At 40.8% G+C, this 15,877-nt stretch overlaps 1 protein-coding gene across 1 annotated transcript in view; it reads right to left on the minus strand.

The window, feature by feature from the left end:
* Positions 1 to 1,435: 1,435 nt before the first annotated feature.
* The window catches only part of Wasf1 (WASP family member 1), a 42,241-nt gene continuing 27,799 nt past the window's right edge, over positions 1,436 to 15,877 (minus strand). The window contains 8 exon segments of the mRNA XM_085690681.2: positions 1,436 to 2,296; positions 3,335 to 3,581; positions 3,583 to 3,964; positions 5,114 to 5,293; positions 6,351 to 6,523; positions 7,624 to 7,741; positions 8,881 to 9,034; positions 12,899 to 13,033. Coding sequence (XP_085546807.2) covers positions 2,139 to 2,296; positions 3,335 to 3,581; positions 3,583 to 3,964; positions 5,114 to 5,293; positions 6,351 to 6,523; positions 7,624 to 7,741; positions 8,881 to 9,034; positions 12,899 to 13,033 — 1,547 coding nt within the window. The 3' untranslated portion in view covers positions 1,436 to 2,138.

The raw sequence follows: 15,877 nt of genomic DNA on the forward strand, positions 1-15,877 counted from the left end.
AATGCAAGTTCTAACTTTTAAATTAAAATCACACTTAAGAAGACAGACTTTAACTGACATAAACTCTTGTCCTAAACCTGTGGTTCTCAATCCATGGGTCATGACTCCTTTGGGCAGGGTTGTTGAACGACCCCCTCACAGGTACTGTGTCTCAGATGCCTTGCATATCAGATATTTACAATTTACATTAGATGCATAACAGCAGTAGCAAGGAAAATAATTTTATGGTTGGGAGTCACCACAACACGGGAACTGTATTAAAGGGTTGCAGCATTAGGAAGGTTGAGAACCACCGTTTTAAACTAAGCTATCTAAAAGACTGAATCAAGTTTTTTGTTTATTTAAACCATTGGGATTTTTTTATATACAAAAATTGCATTGCTATAGAAATAATATAAAATGATGAATTTAGTTCATCATTTTTGTTTTATAAACATCACAGGTCATTGGTTATTTGCTATATACCTCCCATATTATGAATGACTACGAATCAACCACCTATTTCCCCAAAGTGCTTCATGAAATAACTCACCTCAAAAACTTAGATGCGAGACAATCAGCACTCACTGTTTGTTCATGAGCTCCTGTGTTTCCCTGCTTACAATGTGCCAGGAAGCAAGTGACCCTGGTCAGCTGCTTTACCACGCCTCTCCTTGGCGTCATTCTCTACAAGGTTTCTGATCCACAGGACAGCCCAGAGACGGGAGGGAGGGGGGACAGGCATGGGGAGGAGGTGGAGGTGTAGGATTGGTAGCTTCTTCACTTTAGCCTCCTGCACCTTGTCAAAGCAAGTCTTCGAGACTCCCAGACTCAAGGAACACAGTGCGCCACCTGATAAAGAACTGGAAATGGAACTGCAAAATGTGGATACAAGCAAGGCCGAGGAGTGAGGCCACTTAAAACGAACAAACAAAATAACTGACTTGTCTTAACTCCATTTAGTTTAAGTTTCTGTTTCGTTTTGTTGGTTTGTGTTTTTGAGACCAGACCTTACCATGCAGCCCAGGCTGACTTCAAACCCTCACCCTTGCCAATCTTCAAGTGCTAGACTGCGCTGCAGCCAAACAGTCACAGTTGGTTCTCTTAGCAGCTTTAACGGACGTTACCGGATGTTACCATGCCTCCCTGTCACCTTCAACTGATGCAAACCCAAAGAGCTCATCCTTACACAAACCTGTCAAGCGTGGTGATAAACCGACAGTAAGGCATGCAGGGGGCAAACAGCAGTAGGAATGTTAAGGTAATGATGAGCTGAAATATAACTGTATAACTTCAGAAAAGTATGGTATAAAAGTTCCCTTGCATAAGAGACAAGTTATATTTTAAAAGTCCCAGAGGACGTACATAGCTGAAGTTGTCCGTGAACTCTTTCGTACACTACCTATGCATTTAGAAGCTGCCTTATCAACAGACACACTCAAAGAGCGACACTGGGAACCTTTAAAATGAACCATTTATTACATCAGATTGTTATTCTCACATTATGTAAGTTACACATATGCTTATTCTGAGTATTTCACATGGAAAAAATTTAAACTTCTATAGGCAAGCAAAACTGTACCACACAATATATAAGTGGGAAAGGGGTTCTGCTAAACGTTCAAATAAGGCAAGTATTTAAAAACAATAAAATGATAACAAAAAATTAACCATTCCTTAAGAGAATTCAACACTACAAGCTAAATGTTCTTTCTGAGTGTATTCATATAATCGAGGCAGTGTTTCTTCACTGAAAACATCAGGAAACGGAATAAGGCTCATTAACAGACACAGCTGCCCTCAAGGTTTCCTTCTCAGGTGCTTTCTTTAAATTTAAAAAACAAATCACAAAGTGCACAATTAAGGTATATCAAAAACTGAATCTGCTACTCTAACAACGGCTGCCCATGCTTAATACTTAGTGGTTTATTGGACCAAATTATATTTTTCTGGGGGGGAAAAGAAGATAAGCCACTGTAAAATATTTAGTTTGAAATATATGCTAATACTTTTCATAGAAATCAAAGGTTATGGAGGAAAAGGGGTTATTCATTATGAGGAATAGGAAGCAAAACACTAGGATGACCAAACATTTTCAGAGAACAAGCGCCACAAAGGACATGTGCATTCAGTCCTGCAGTCGCAGCAGTGCGACTTCCTTACTCCAGCCAGTCTACTTCGTCGAACTCCGAGTCGTCTTCCGAGTCACTGTACTCCACAGCAATACGGCGAGACAGGATGGTGGCAACGTCATTCTCAATGCGCTCATGCTTAGCTTCCTGTTCACGCTGCTCTTCGACTTTTCGAAGCTGAATACCTGATACAGCAAAGCCAAACCAATCATGTAAAATCAGAACGCAAAAACTAGACACAATCCTTAGGGATTAAAACTAAAGGCGTGTTTGGAATACTAATGGGAAAATAAAAAGCGAACTCTACGGGAAATGAATCGGAAGGAAGTGGATTGGGGTCTTAAATCTTCTGTTACACGAGCACCTGTAAATCAGGTCCTGAACCCCCAGCTATTCCCGGGGATATCTGTATTTCACTATCATGCTCTGTTGTACTTCACGCTCATCTGTAACCAGACGACACACTTCTACCACCTTGAGGGGCAGATCACCTGCTGAACATATCTTCTGTGGCCTTACTGATCCCTGTACTTGAAGGAAAGGCGCTATCATTCTCTAGATTCTTGACTCCCGCTTAAGAAACACCGACTAAATGAATGAATAAACATGATTTTTTTTGCTTCTAAGTGAAGAACCTTAATCCTTTAGAGGTATCTGGTGAAACAGATGTCAATTACACCCCAAATAAAAAACTTCTGTACTGAAAATATTTTAAGGAAGTTAATAATATACAGGAGGGGGGGAATTTTTATTAAAATTGCTATATCATAGAAGTCCAATGCTATAAGTTTCTTCTTTCTTTTTCAGATAGTCTCACGTAGTCCAGGCTGGCATGGGACTTGTCACAGCCAAGAATCACCTAGAACTTCTGACGTTCCTCACACCTCTAGCTCCCCAGTGCTGGAAGACAAGTGTACGCCACTATGTTCAGTCTTGTGTGGCGCTAGGGCCAAGCGCTCTGTGCACGCTAGGCAAGCACTCTATCAACTGAACCACATTCCCAACTCCATGCTTTCTACTTCTCATTCATCTTAAGAATCCTTACCAAGTATCAAAATGAAACAGTTAAATGTTAAAATATGGAAGTTCTGCTTCTTAAATGCCATTTGTACAAAATCATGGCCACCTAAAAGTGTATAGAGAGGAACACAACATTGTCCTAAGCATTCAGAAGATTTCCAATGCTACCTTGACGGTGCTTTCCAGGGCTCTGAGGAAATTACCTTTCCGTATTGCTTCCAGTAGCACACTCCTCGCGTCACTGATCACAGGCAGGGTGGACGGATGACGCTTTGGCTCAGAAGCAGGGATGACTTGTGATGGAGGAGACGGGGGCATTAATGGAACATGGGGACCTGGGGCAGTAGATGGAGTTGGATGTAGCCCAGAGGGAGGATGAGCAAGAGCTGCAACTGTGACAGGGGATGATGGCCGAATGCCAGGTGGTGGTAGAGGAGGCGGTGGTGGGGGGTGGCGGCAGCCCCTGGACGTCGCCTTGCGGGAGTGGATGAACCGGTACAGTCTCACATACTGGGGCAGCTCTAGCTACTGGTGGAGAAGGCTGGACCAGAGGAGGAGCAATGGGAGGAGGAGCTGGGTGAAGAACGCCAGGGGCGATCTGGAGAGGAGCTGGCGGTGGCGGCACTGCTGGGGCTTGCAGAGCAGTGGCTGGAGGTGGAGGAGGGGGAGGCACTGGGGGGGGAGGAGTTGAAGTCATCGATGCTCTCAAGGAAGAAGTTGACAAGGCAGATGGAAGAGGTGGTGGAGGAGGTGGGGGAGTGGGGCTCACAAACACGGGTGTCCTGCCTGCAGCCGGTGACTGGGGGCGATTCTCTATCAAACCTGTGGCCGAGCTGAAATGATAGAGAGATCCTCAGAGTTACTGAGCAGGAAGCTAGAAGGAAAACAGCTGTAGGAACTGTAAATGAACACCAGCAGCTCCACCAATAGGCCCGTTTACACACCCCTATAGAAATTTTACACTATTTAACACTATTTCTAAAGAGTGAGAGCTAAAAGTGTACAAGAATGTACATAGTGTATCAGAGAAACGGAGTTTTGGTTTGTAATAATCCAACTTTCTGAATAGACTCAACATTGTATGCGACCTTCACATCCACCCGGGAATTTTATGCCTACTTTAGTAAGTAGTGTCCAACACTGCACTGTGACGGCGTTGTATGTCTACGAGAATGCAACCCTTCCACACTCGGTGTCTGCACGCATACCTACGGCAATACTGGCTAATGTGATGATGGTGCGTTTGTACGGAAGCTGCTAAGGCTCATTGTATGTCATTTCACTGACGCCAATGCCAGCTCATTAAAACCCACAGAAGGAAATTTACAGTCCTTTTTCTTCCTGAGGCTGGTATACCAAATAAGTCAGTGATACGAAGCTTTTGTGGTCTGTTCCATTTTAAACTAAAAATGGTAAAGCTGGGCTGTATTTCTATTAGAAAACTTCTTTAATATGCCCATGTTAAAAACTTCTAAGTGTCTAACTGATCACATTAAAGTTCAAAATAGCTTTACTGAAATATTGCTATAAGAAACTGCCTATTCTCTCTGAAGTTACTAAAATATTTTTCTTAATATCAAACTAACATCTTTGGCCTCCATATTTTAGACCTTTATGATGTTGTAAAAATTCATTTTTTCTTAATAAACTGTGTAAGATAACGCTGGTTAACAAAGCTGCAAGTACATGAAAACACGAATCTTTAAAGCAATTAGCTAAATGTCCCGAGGAGAATGAACCTGTTCTCATCAGAGGAAAGCAAACACATTTTCTATGCCAAAGGCTCCTTGTTTATGAACCAAGTTTTGTTTCAAGCGGTCATTTATGGACAGTCTCTGGCTGCTTCCACGTAACGATGGCAGACTGGAGCTCTTGTGACAGAGACTACTTGTCCACAAAGCCCAAAATGTTTACCACTGACCCATTAAAGAAAAAGGGCCACTGGTCCCCAAGATAAAGTATTAAGAGGTTGTCCTGCATACCTGATACAGGTGGGTATGGGTTTTGCATCTCCTGCCCCATGCATTGGTGGAGGCGGAGGTGGCTCATGGGGTCTGACTAAGACCCTTTCCTCAGCTCTGGTAAGAAGTTCACTCATCTGGCTAAATGGCAAGGCTGAAAGTGAGTAAGATCCATCCATATGATCCACGTATGTCTGTGGCCTTAAAGGAAGAGACATAAGAATAGTGCCTCTATTAGAGAAATGAAATGTTACATGAATGGTTATTCCTTGGAGTTATGCCAGTAGTTTATTTCTGTGAATTATTTTTAACCAATGATTGACAAGTAAAATATAAAAACTGGAATTTATTACCACTTGGACACAGGTTTTCTTAAACTAATGGCTTCCAAAGGTTTTGTGAACAGAAAACTTTCTCTGGTTCTAGTTTTCAGCAACATGAGATTTAGACAAAATCTTAGCTGAGCAACTAAAGATCTGTATTTACCAATGACAGTGCACTCTGGGAACAAAACTGGATTAGCAGATGTGCAGAGTGTCACAAACTAGTGTACTCACACTGGTACACAAACCAGACAAATGCCTGTGTTACCTACAGATTGTTGTTTAATTTCCTTTCTTTCAGTTTCTTTTAGTAATATAGCTAATATTTCAGTTATGCCTCTAATACTGTCCATGTGTTGCTCATTTCTAACAAATTAGTATGATAATACATACATAAATTCCGACAGAAACTTGAAAGCACTATGTTATGCTAGCACGTCACTTAGGAGCCCTGGCCACTGAGAAAGGAACAGGACCTAGCGCACATGTCCGTAAGAGGAGGCAGCAATTCTGTCTGACATCCCTGATGTGTCTGAACTTGGGGACTTGGAAAGAACAGAATTGAAGCTCTTCTTATCTCCAGTTTCATATACGATAAATCAATACTTCAGAAATATTCCAGACACACTTTACTATGGCATCCAACATAGTCTACCTGAAATATTGGAAGTCTTCACATAAAAGCTAAAACAAATCATAAAACTATCTACTTTAAACACTTCTTTCTATAAATGCCAACACGAAGTCCAAATGTGGAAAGGACCTGCCGAAGAGGGTTAAGTTTCACCAGGTTCAGTGGTTAGGGTTGAAAACATTTCTATTACAACAGGGCCTTCTTCCAACTCCACAGCTTGGGAGCCAAGACTTAGATGTACAGAGAGATATTATAAGTAAATAAATGTTTAGCATTCATTCAGAAACAAAATAAAAGAAACCTTGTTTCAAAATGAGAGGCTGGGCCATTGGCAACTTCAATATGTTTGTGTAGGAGATCAGCATCATCTTCAGCCAGCTCTGGACCCTGGGCCAGCTTCTGCCATTCTCTCCGCCTGTCATGAGGAGCTCTTGGCACTTTTTCGGGTTCATGAGGACGATCTAGATTTTTCTGCTATAACAGAAGTAGTGATACAAAGCCAAGTGGTGAAATGCTAAATACTTAAAAAGGGGTTATAGAAGTCAAGATGAAATCCTAAGGTCAATGTTTAAAAAGGCAATGGCAACACCATATAGCAAATCTAGGGCCGTTCCACATGTACATTCTGAGTTAAAACTGACCAGATTTCACTGTAATCCCAGTTTCTCACCATGGTTTTCCAACTCAATTTCAAACTGAGGGATGAGATACAAAATGGGGTGCCTAGACCCAGAAAATCCTCTGGGTGCAGACAAGTCGCTAACCCTTACCCTCATGCCTGCTATTAATAAGACTCAAAGGTTTACCATGGATGACGGAACTACTGACTCCTGGTCAGATAACTAAGACACTAAATTATCTGTGTGGGGAGTGGACAAGAATTACAGTCGGGGGAGAGAGCATAGGAGAAGGTACAACAAATATCAAATGCCCAAAGGAACAAAGCGGGTAACATGTATGAAGGAAGCCTGTCAGGTGGAAGACGGGGCATGCAGTGAAGTAAATAAGCATGGCCATCTAAGGAATTTTACTTCAAACAACGATTTGCAACCCTTGTGCTTAGCAAACAAAACCTGTGTTCGGGGGCACTTTAGCTTGCCAGTCACCGGACTGCAAACTCCAGCTCGAACACAAGGGCACTGTCCGGCACATAAGAATCTAACAAGAGAGTATTATAGGGACTGAGGAAAGCAGAGATAAACAAAGGCATAATGAAGACAGCCTGTGCCTCCACTGTGCCAAAATACAACTTGTTCCTTCCTTCTATTACTTTAAAAGTCATTAGCAGGAAATAAGGCAGATTCAGGAGAATTTTACCAGAAAGTGGAAGACGGCAGCACAACAGCCTGGCAAAGGGATTCAGTGAGGACACAACAGCCTGTGGAAAGCAGCCAGGACACATGGTGCTGCAAACAGTGTTGGCTTAACTTCCTGTCTTTACTCACATCTACACAACACTCCTTTGTGACCTGTGTAGTGAAGGATTTCAAGGCATGGGCCCAACGAAACAAGACCGTCAAAGTGTGGGCTAACCAGGTTTCCCACGTGCAGCAACACACGAATCTCGTTAATACCTTCTGCTTTCTCTTTTCCTTCCTCTTATCCTCTGTGTCTTGCAACATCTTTTCTTTCCACAGATCAAAGAAATACGAAGGATTGGTATAAAACTTCAGCCCTTCCTTCCCATCGTCCCTGAAATACAGTACGTCCAACACCATGTGTTAGGTGGGAGAGAAGACAATCAGACAAATTTATCACCGAAGCGTGCTTCCCCTCACACCACGCCCACTATCCAGCACCGTGACACATAGCAGGTGTAACAGTATGGCCTCCCAGGCATGGGGCAGTGATCTTGGCACTTGGCAAGAGGGTCATGAGTTCAAGGCCACTCTGGACTGCGTAAGGAGATCACGTCTCAAAATGAATAAACATTGCCAAAACAGAGCACTGTATATTTTTTAATAAATAAATCAGAAACGAAAGCATGGAAGATGAAAAAGCAGAGCATTCCAGAGCTAAGACTGTAGTTTAAAGCGCTGCTGTGCATCAGCAAGGCCACCTTTGCTGAGCGAGAGACTCCTAAGTCCTCTGAGAAAGGTTAATAATTAGAAATGGTTTTGCTGGAAAGCTAAGTCTGGAAAGCAGGCACATCATTTAGAACAGAGACCTGCCGTGTGCACCAGTGTTCCTCTGCCGTGTGCACCGGTGTTCTAACAAAGTTAGCATCTTACTAAACCCAAAAGCTGTTTCTCAGTTTTCAGCCTGACATCAGCACTCACTTATATCCGTCAATCTGCCTACTGAACCAGCTTCAAATGACAACTGGAATGTCATTTTCTCAGAACGTGTTGTACATCTCAAACTGCCAAGTTAATAAATCCTGTGAGAGAATTCTCAAGAAACACTAATTGCGGACTTCACCGGAGTATGAGGTGGAAAGTTTTAAACAGATACACGTCCGTTACTCAGAAAGTGAAGATATGCATACAAGAACAAAGAATGCAACAAGTACGGTTGTGAGTACTGTGGAATTTTTAGCTTCTTTTTCCTAAGATTAAAAATAAACTGAGAATGACAACGGCAACTTTATTGACACAATTCCACGGTAATCACTTCGCTAGTGGCTCTTCATAATAATTACTTAAACAGGTCCTGGTTTTTGTATGTCAGAGTCTGTGAAGCTCATCTAAAGAATAAAGGTTTTCTGAAAGTAACAGGTAGGGAGGCCATTCTGTTGACTAGAACCAAGTGAGATTAAAACCGTGTAAATCTAGCATTTACATCTGAAGCGTGAGAGACACAGTGGGGTTTCTGACCGACAGTCTACTGACCTGTAAGGAGTGAGGATATTGAGCGGTGGAGGCTGCTCACAGACATCGTAAGTCTCCTGCAACGGGATAGGCAAAGTCTTGCGGTCGAAAAGCTGCTGATCCTGAATTGTGGAGCTTCGGAAAGCTTTTCTCATCGTAATATCTTGCAAAGATACTAAAACAAAAACCACAAACTCATTTTATTTTCCTAAGACTGATCAGCTGGATGACATCTCAATACTGCATATTTATTTCAAAGCTAGTAGTGTGCCTTCAGTGACATCATCAGCCAGGAGTCAGTCTCAATATTCTATCATTATATTTATCCATAGCTCGCTCTGCCTGATCTTCTAGGTGAGTCTGGACACAACTTTTGGTTTCTCAAGCTCGGAGAGTCCTAATGATAAATTTCCAGTATTTCTTTTTCTTTGCTGGCCATTCCTGCCCAACCCCATCCAACTTTAACTCTTTCCTTTTCTCTGTCATCCTTTCCCATCTGTTCTCTTCCTCATTAGCTTAGTCAGAAGTACCTGAAGGAACTAACACCTAGTGACAGTCCAGGCTGACTTCTTGCTATGTATACTGTAAAATCACACGTATGTCATCTATATTAGTTTGAGTTTAGTCTTCTTTTGTATACTACAATGATTTCTACCTAAGCATAAATTTTTGGAAGACTTAAAGACTTTTTTATACCTTACTATCCCCAGTAATTGGTACAGTAATCATATACATGATGATGTAAAGCTAATTTCATTTACTTTTGTACTGTCCAGCATATTAGAATAAGGCATGCACCAAAACATTGCAGTTCTGACATTTAGAGTGATTTCTTCACATTAAAAAGCTGGGTAAAGCCAGAATGATAGCTCCCAGCACTTGGCAGGTGAAGGCAGCAGATTTGCCACAAGTTCCACGACAGTCTAGTTTATAGAGTGAGATTCTATCACAAAACAAAACTAAAAACACAAGATGAAGATATCCTATATACTGAATGCGTGTGACTGTGAGTATACAAATGTTGAATACCACGGCAATGCCAGTAAACAATCACAATTTTCAACTATCGTCCCTAAAATACTGTACCATGTCTTACAGATAAAATCCAAGAACATCTCTATTTGTACAGCAGCGGTCTGTGGTCACAGAGGGACTGTGTTTTCAACAAGTCCACAGTTCCAGTTTGTGACTGACGCATTTATAAACATCAGAATACAATTCAGAGATAGGGGAAAGAGGCTCTTCCCTCCTGTCATCAGAGAGTAGATCCTGTGTGGGATGGAGGTGTCCACCAATTTTCATTTCAGTCAACCTTGCCATTTCAGTGAACCCAAAATTGCTTTTCCTTCTTTAAACACAAACAGCCAAAGCTAGAAAACATACAGCAGGCTCAGCAAATGAGGTTAAGCAGCCCACCAGAACAGAAACAGGACAGATCTGGTTTCCAGGCTAATTCTTCCCACAATCCACACACTGTTTCCAGGCAGGGCAAGGAACTTGGAGAGATTGCTGCTGCTCCCTCCCTCCATTCAGCAGTTCTAACTGGCACCAGACAGAGCCCAAGGCCATTCTGGTAAGGGAGATAAAAAGCACGCACAACAGCAAGTCCCTTCCTACCTCCAACTCTTCCCTGTCACATCTTACTGGTAAACACACCGCTGTGACAATGTATTTTATACTACCTCAATAGTGTTACAGACACAGTATGTCAGCTCAATATGCTTGTAAACAAAATGGGATTAAATATAATTGCATTCATTTTTATAACTTTTTAGACATTTTCTTAATTACTTGGCAGTTTCATGGTTGCTACCACTTAAAGATAATTGAAAATACTTTTATCATACTCTGCAGTTTAATTATATGTTCATAATGTTATTTTCTTTTAATTCCCACTGAATTTCAAACCCCAGATTGAATCACAAATCTCCACAGAACAATTCCAATTATTCACATTCAAAACAGTTAAGTGTTCAGCTTTTAGATTCAGAATTAATTCTCCATGCTTCACATATTTTAAAGGAACTACAGAAAAAATAAAGGAAGCCATGTATAATCCTGACATGCTCACACCTTCAGTCATATCCTGGTATTGGTACTTTTACTTAATGATAGTGTTCAGATATTTATTAGCATTTAACAGCATGAGCGTAACCAGAATGCAATAATACATGCAACAAACTGTCAGGGAAGAAAATCAATAAATGCTATACTTAAAAAGAATTAGCATTTTGAAATTAAATGTTAAGTTTTGCTACACATGAAAATGGAATTTATACAGTAATTATTACATGACATACATTTGTAACAAAATATTAAAAAGAAAATGTTGATATAAATTAAATTTGAAAGTATGTATGGTTATAATGGATTTCTCTACACTAACAATTAGACATATTTCAAGAATTTCAAGAAATGTGATTAATTCAAAAGAAAGCTCTAAGAAAGACAACCTACATGCAAAACACACATGGGACAGAGAATTTGGACCTAGAATACAGGGACACTCTTACAACTTCACAATAAAAAGATCATCCAATTTTAAAATGAGGTGTTGAAGGAAAACAAATAGGGGCAAAGAAATGAATGAATATTTCTCCAAGAAAATATACACAGGGCTCTAAGTTCAGTGTCATTAGTCCTAGCGGAATACAAACAGATCTAAGAACAAGTGGAAGACGCTGCTCACAAGAGACCACTTGCTATGCCAACCACTCACATGACAAGTCCAGAATAGGAGAATCCACGGACACAGTAGATTAGTGATGACACTCGGGCAGCGTGGGAGAAGGGACGGAGAGTGGGGCCTCTTTATGGAAGCTAAAACTGGCCTAAAACTGGCTGCAGTTATAAAACCTGGTTAAATATGCTAAACAGACCTTGCTGAACTGTAGTTCAATGTTAATGAACGATGTATGTTAAGAATAATAAATACTCATTACATTATGCCACAAGTTGCTGTTCAAGATATTCACCCTAACATTCTACTCTTTGCTTTAAAAATATTTAATGCGTCCAATGTTTAAATTTAGATCTATAATTTGAATTTATACTAAAAGTGTTGTTCAGCAAAAAGTTTGATGATATACTATAAAAATTCACATAATTCTCTATAGCATATAAATTAAAATTAATACTCTCAGTTTCATTTCTTTTCATGGACAAAAAAAAGCAAAGCAATCTGTGCAGTGGTGGCACACACCTTTAAACTCAGCACTCAAGAGACAGAGGCAGGCGGATCTCTGAATTCAAGGCCAGCCTGGTCTACAAAGTGAGTATACAACTACAACCACCACCACCACCAACAACAACAACAAAAGCAAATTGTGAATTTTCAGTGTTGTAAGGCATTTAAAAATTAACATGCAAGGTATCTACAGAAGCATAAAGTGTGTTTTTAACCACTAAAATTTCTACCATACTAAATAGCAATGTGTTTTTTAAATAAAATCTTGTATTTCCACTTTCTTCTTGGCATAGAACAATTTGGGGAATGTTCATTTAAAGCAGACAGTAGTAGCCAATTAAATATCAAGGTCATGGTTCAGCAATCTTACACAACAGCACAGTAAAAGAAGTTACATCTAAACCTTTAGATTTTAGAAACTCTCTGCCGGGCAGTGGTGGCGCACACCTTTAATCCCAGTACTCAGAAGGCAGAGCAGGTGGATCTCTGTGAGCTCAAGGCCAGCCTGGTCTACATAGCTGTGCCAGGACAGGCTCCAAAGCTACACAGAGAAACCCTGTCTCAAAAAACAAAACAAACAAAAAAATTTCGGATACTTTTCAAATAATTTTAGTTCCTCAGATAAAAAGCACACAAAAAGGAAGAAAGAACTTAAGAAAGTCTGATCAAAATATTTTCATGTCAAAACTTAAGAGACTAGAAGTATTCCCAAAAAAGGTATTTGTTTTTTAAGTAGAAATGGAAGTCAAGCTGGCAGCACGGCAGTGAAGGCCAGGGGTAGACTCTAATGGATCCACACTTGACACTGTTCATAAACACACGTACAGGAAGACACACCGAGAGCAGACTTACACTCTTCCTCTTTAGGGTCCAGCTGTGTGACACTGACGGACAGGCGGTCCACGCGCTCTTGCAACGAGTTAACTCTGAAGGAGAAACTATGTGCTTCATTGAATAATTCTCCAAATATGTCTTCCGCATACTTACCTAAGCAAATATGAAACACACCGCAATGTAACAAACTGTGCTCTCATTCACAACAAGCAGTATAACAGTTAAAAGTGGGGTCCTGTCACACAGGGCATTTATCTGGAGCTGCCTTACACCTTCAACCCTACCCTAAGGCTGCTCAGAGATACAGGGGAGGGGCTGGGAAAACTGATTCTAAACCCAGCCTTACTACATCCTGCTTGGTGACCTGCGTCTAAAATAGGAAGACTTTATATGCTTCACACTTAAACTTCCAGATGAGGGTTAGGGAAGACTATTATGCAAAAATGCACACAAATAAGGTATGTTTTCACTCCATAATCAGCATAAATATACAGACTCTGCTAGAGTGGGATTTCAAGCCAGAAGCAGAATACAAGGCTATACGGTCTTAGAAAACACAGAAGCAACACTTTGGAGAGACACGTTACCTTCTCATAATTTTTTTTAAAAACCAGAAAAAAGCTGAAACTCCTTAACTTTTCTAGTCATATATATCCTTATTACCAAAAACTAGAAGCCAAATGATAACCAGAAATCCTCTGAAGTTCACAAATTTTAAACAGAGGATGACATTTAAACAAATATGAAAAGCAATTTAAAATGCATCTATTTTAGACGCAGGCTCACATCTTTCCTTCATTTACAGTGAAGCACTGGTATCAATTCCGTCAACTGTCAAATAGGAATAATAAATAAAATATATTATATGTAATTACATATTAGTTATATTTATAAGTATAAATAAATATAAACGATAAATTTAAAAAATCTATCTCCAAAGAAGTTTTAAGGCAAGATGACACAGGCACCAAGATGCATGGCAGTAACCTGGCACAAGTAAGATTCCGCAGCACTGGTTTAAGAACCTAGAAGTGAGAAAGCTGTCTAACTGTGGGGGTGGGACAGTGCTCCTGGTGTCCCCATACAGTGTCCCGGCAGGTGAGAGAAGCATCACAAATGGGATAGAAATACAAATGTTAGGGACACAGAGATGTACCTTACTACTTCATCTCTTAAAGTCATCAGTTTAAAATAAGGAATTTTCATAGATTACACGCCTGAAATTACAAGCAGGTTTTTGGATGAAATGCTGGCCAGTTTCTGGTTAGCTGGACACAAGCTAGTTGTTTGGAAAGAGGGAGCCTCAAAACGCCCACCAGATTGGCTGCGGGCATTTTCTTGACTGATGATCAACAGGGGAGAGCCACACTCTGGGTGGTGTCACCCGTGGGCGTGGTGGTCCTGGGTGCTCTAAGAACGCGGGCTCAGTAAGCAAAGAGAGCAATTCTTCTAGGGGCTCTGTATCGATTCCTATCTCCAGCTTCATGTCTGGAGTGACGGATAAAGTGTGATGTTATCTGGTAGAGTTGCGGGTGGCAATGAACCCTTTCTTCCTCAAAGTTGCTCATGACCATGATGTTTTACCAGAGCAACAGAAAACCCAACTACAACAGATACATTCACATCTTCCTGGAGAAAGGATCCATAGCTTTCCAACGGCTTTAAAGAGTCCGTGACACTCCCCCAGAAGTTTACATGCCATACACTGGTTGACAGCATCCCATCCATTCTCTATATTCCTTACATCTCGTACCTGTCTCACTTCCCCTCGGAAAAGAGGTGAGATTTGATGTGAAGCTGATATGCCGCCATGAAGCCCAGCTCTGAACTAGACCACTGCTCTCCACAGTGTCCTTGTCTAGGACACTACGCACAAACTTGGACTCTGCCCCATCAGTCTCCAGTCACCAATGTCAAGTCACTTCAACTCTCCCCACGAGCACAGGGGTTTTGCCTCTAGTCTTTTCCTTCTCAAAATATTTCATTCTTTAACGACCTATTTCAATCCGTACTTTAATTAGGAGGCCGCCTTAAATCATAACCCACCTATGATTGCTTTTTAAAGACAGCTCCTGCAATCTATTTGAACGTTAATTATATGCCTGTTCCTTCTACTCAGAATGGTTCCTATACATATCTGAGATTCTTCAACTAAATGAGATGTTATTTTGGGACAACAGCCACAAATCTTCAACATTAAACAGAGCATTCAACTTACTCTTCCAATGTCTGTCTACTTACTTTGTCTTACAAATCCAGCCCACCCAGGCCCTCTCCTACTTTCCAGCCTATTATCTACCCAGAGTCTGGAGGTTTATGTGAAGGTCTGACCTTGGGTGCAGGGGCAGTGAGATGGTGGAACACTATCAACTGGAGACCGGTACGAGGTGATTAGGTCATGGAACCATCTTTCAGGAGGCTCCAATACTGTTCTCACGGGCTGAATTAGCTCTAAGAGAGCAGGTTAAGACATCTTAGAGACCTCTTCTTCAGCCAGCTGGTACCTTCCGTTTCTCCATCATATTCTGACACAACCAAGTGGACCCTCACCAGAGGCTGAGCATAAGGCTGCTCAAACTTAACTTTCAACTTTAAAAGGTATGACCTAAATACATCTTTTCCTTAAAGGTATCCAGATTCAAGTATTTTGTTACAGCAACAGGAAAAAAAAATACACTCTGTTAACATATTTACACGTGAGAGCAAAAATCAGACTTTATTAGCTCATCTCAGCAGTATGAACAGACTGTTTATACTGAACCACAGGAAGGAGAGCAAGACACCTTTTAGGTGATTAGAACTGCAACGGCTAAGAGACAGCAAAAACAGAGAACAAGTTTATAGAAAGTGAATTTTAAATTTTCATTAATTATCTATTACAAAGCATAATTATTTTCTAATAGGAAAATATACACTTTATTGGAATAGAGATGTACTCTTATTGAGAAGCCAGGGGATGCCCCTAAACCACGTGGAGCACTATAATTTATGGTCATT

Source organism: Myodes glareolus, chromosome 1 (assembly GCF_982192425.1).
Source record: "Myodes glareolus chromosome 1, mMyoGla1.1, whole genome shotgun sequence".
NCBI classification, from domain to species: Eukaryota; Metazoa; Chordata; class Mammalia; order Rodentia; family Cricetidae; genus Myodes; species Myodes glareolus.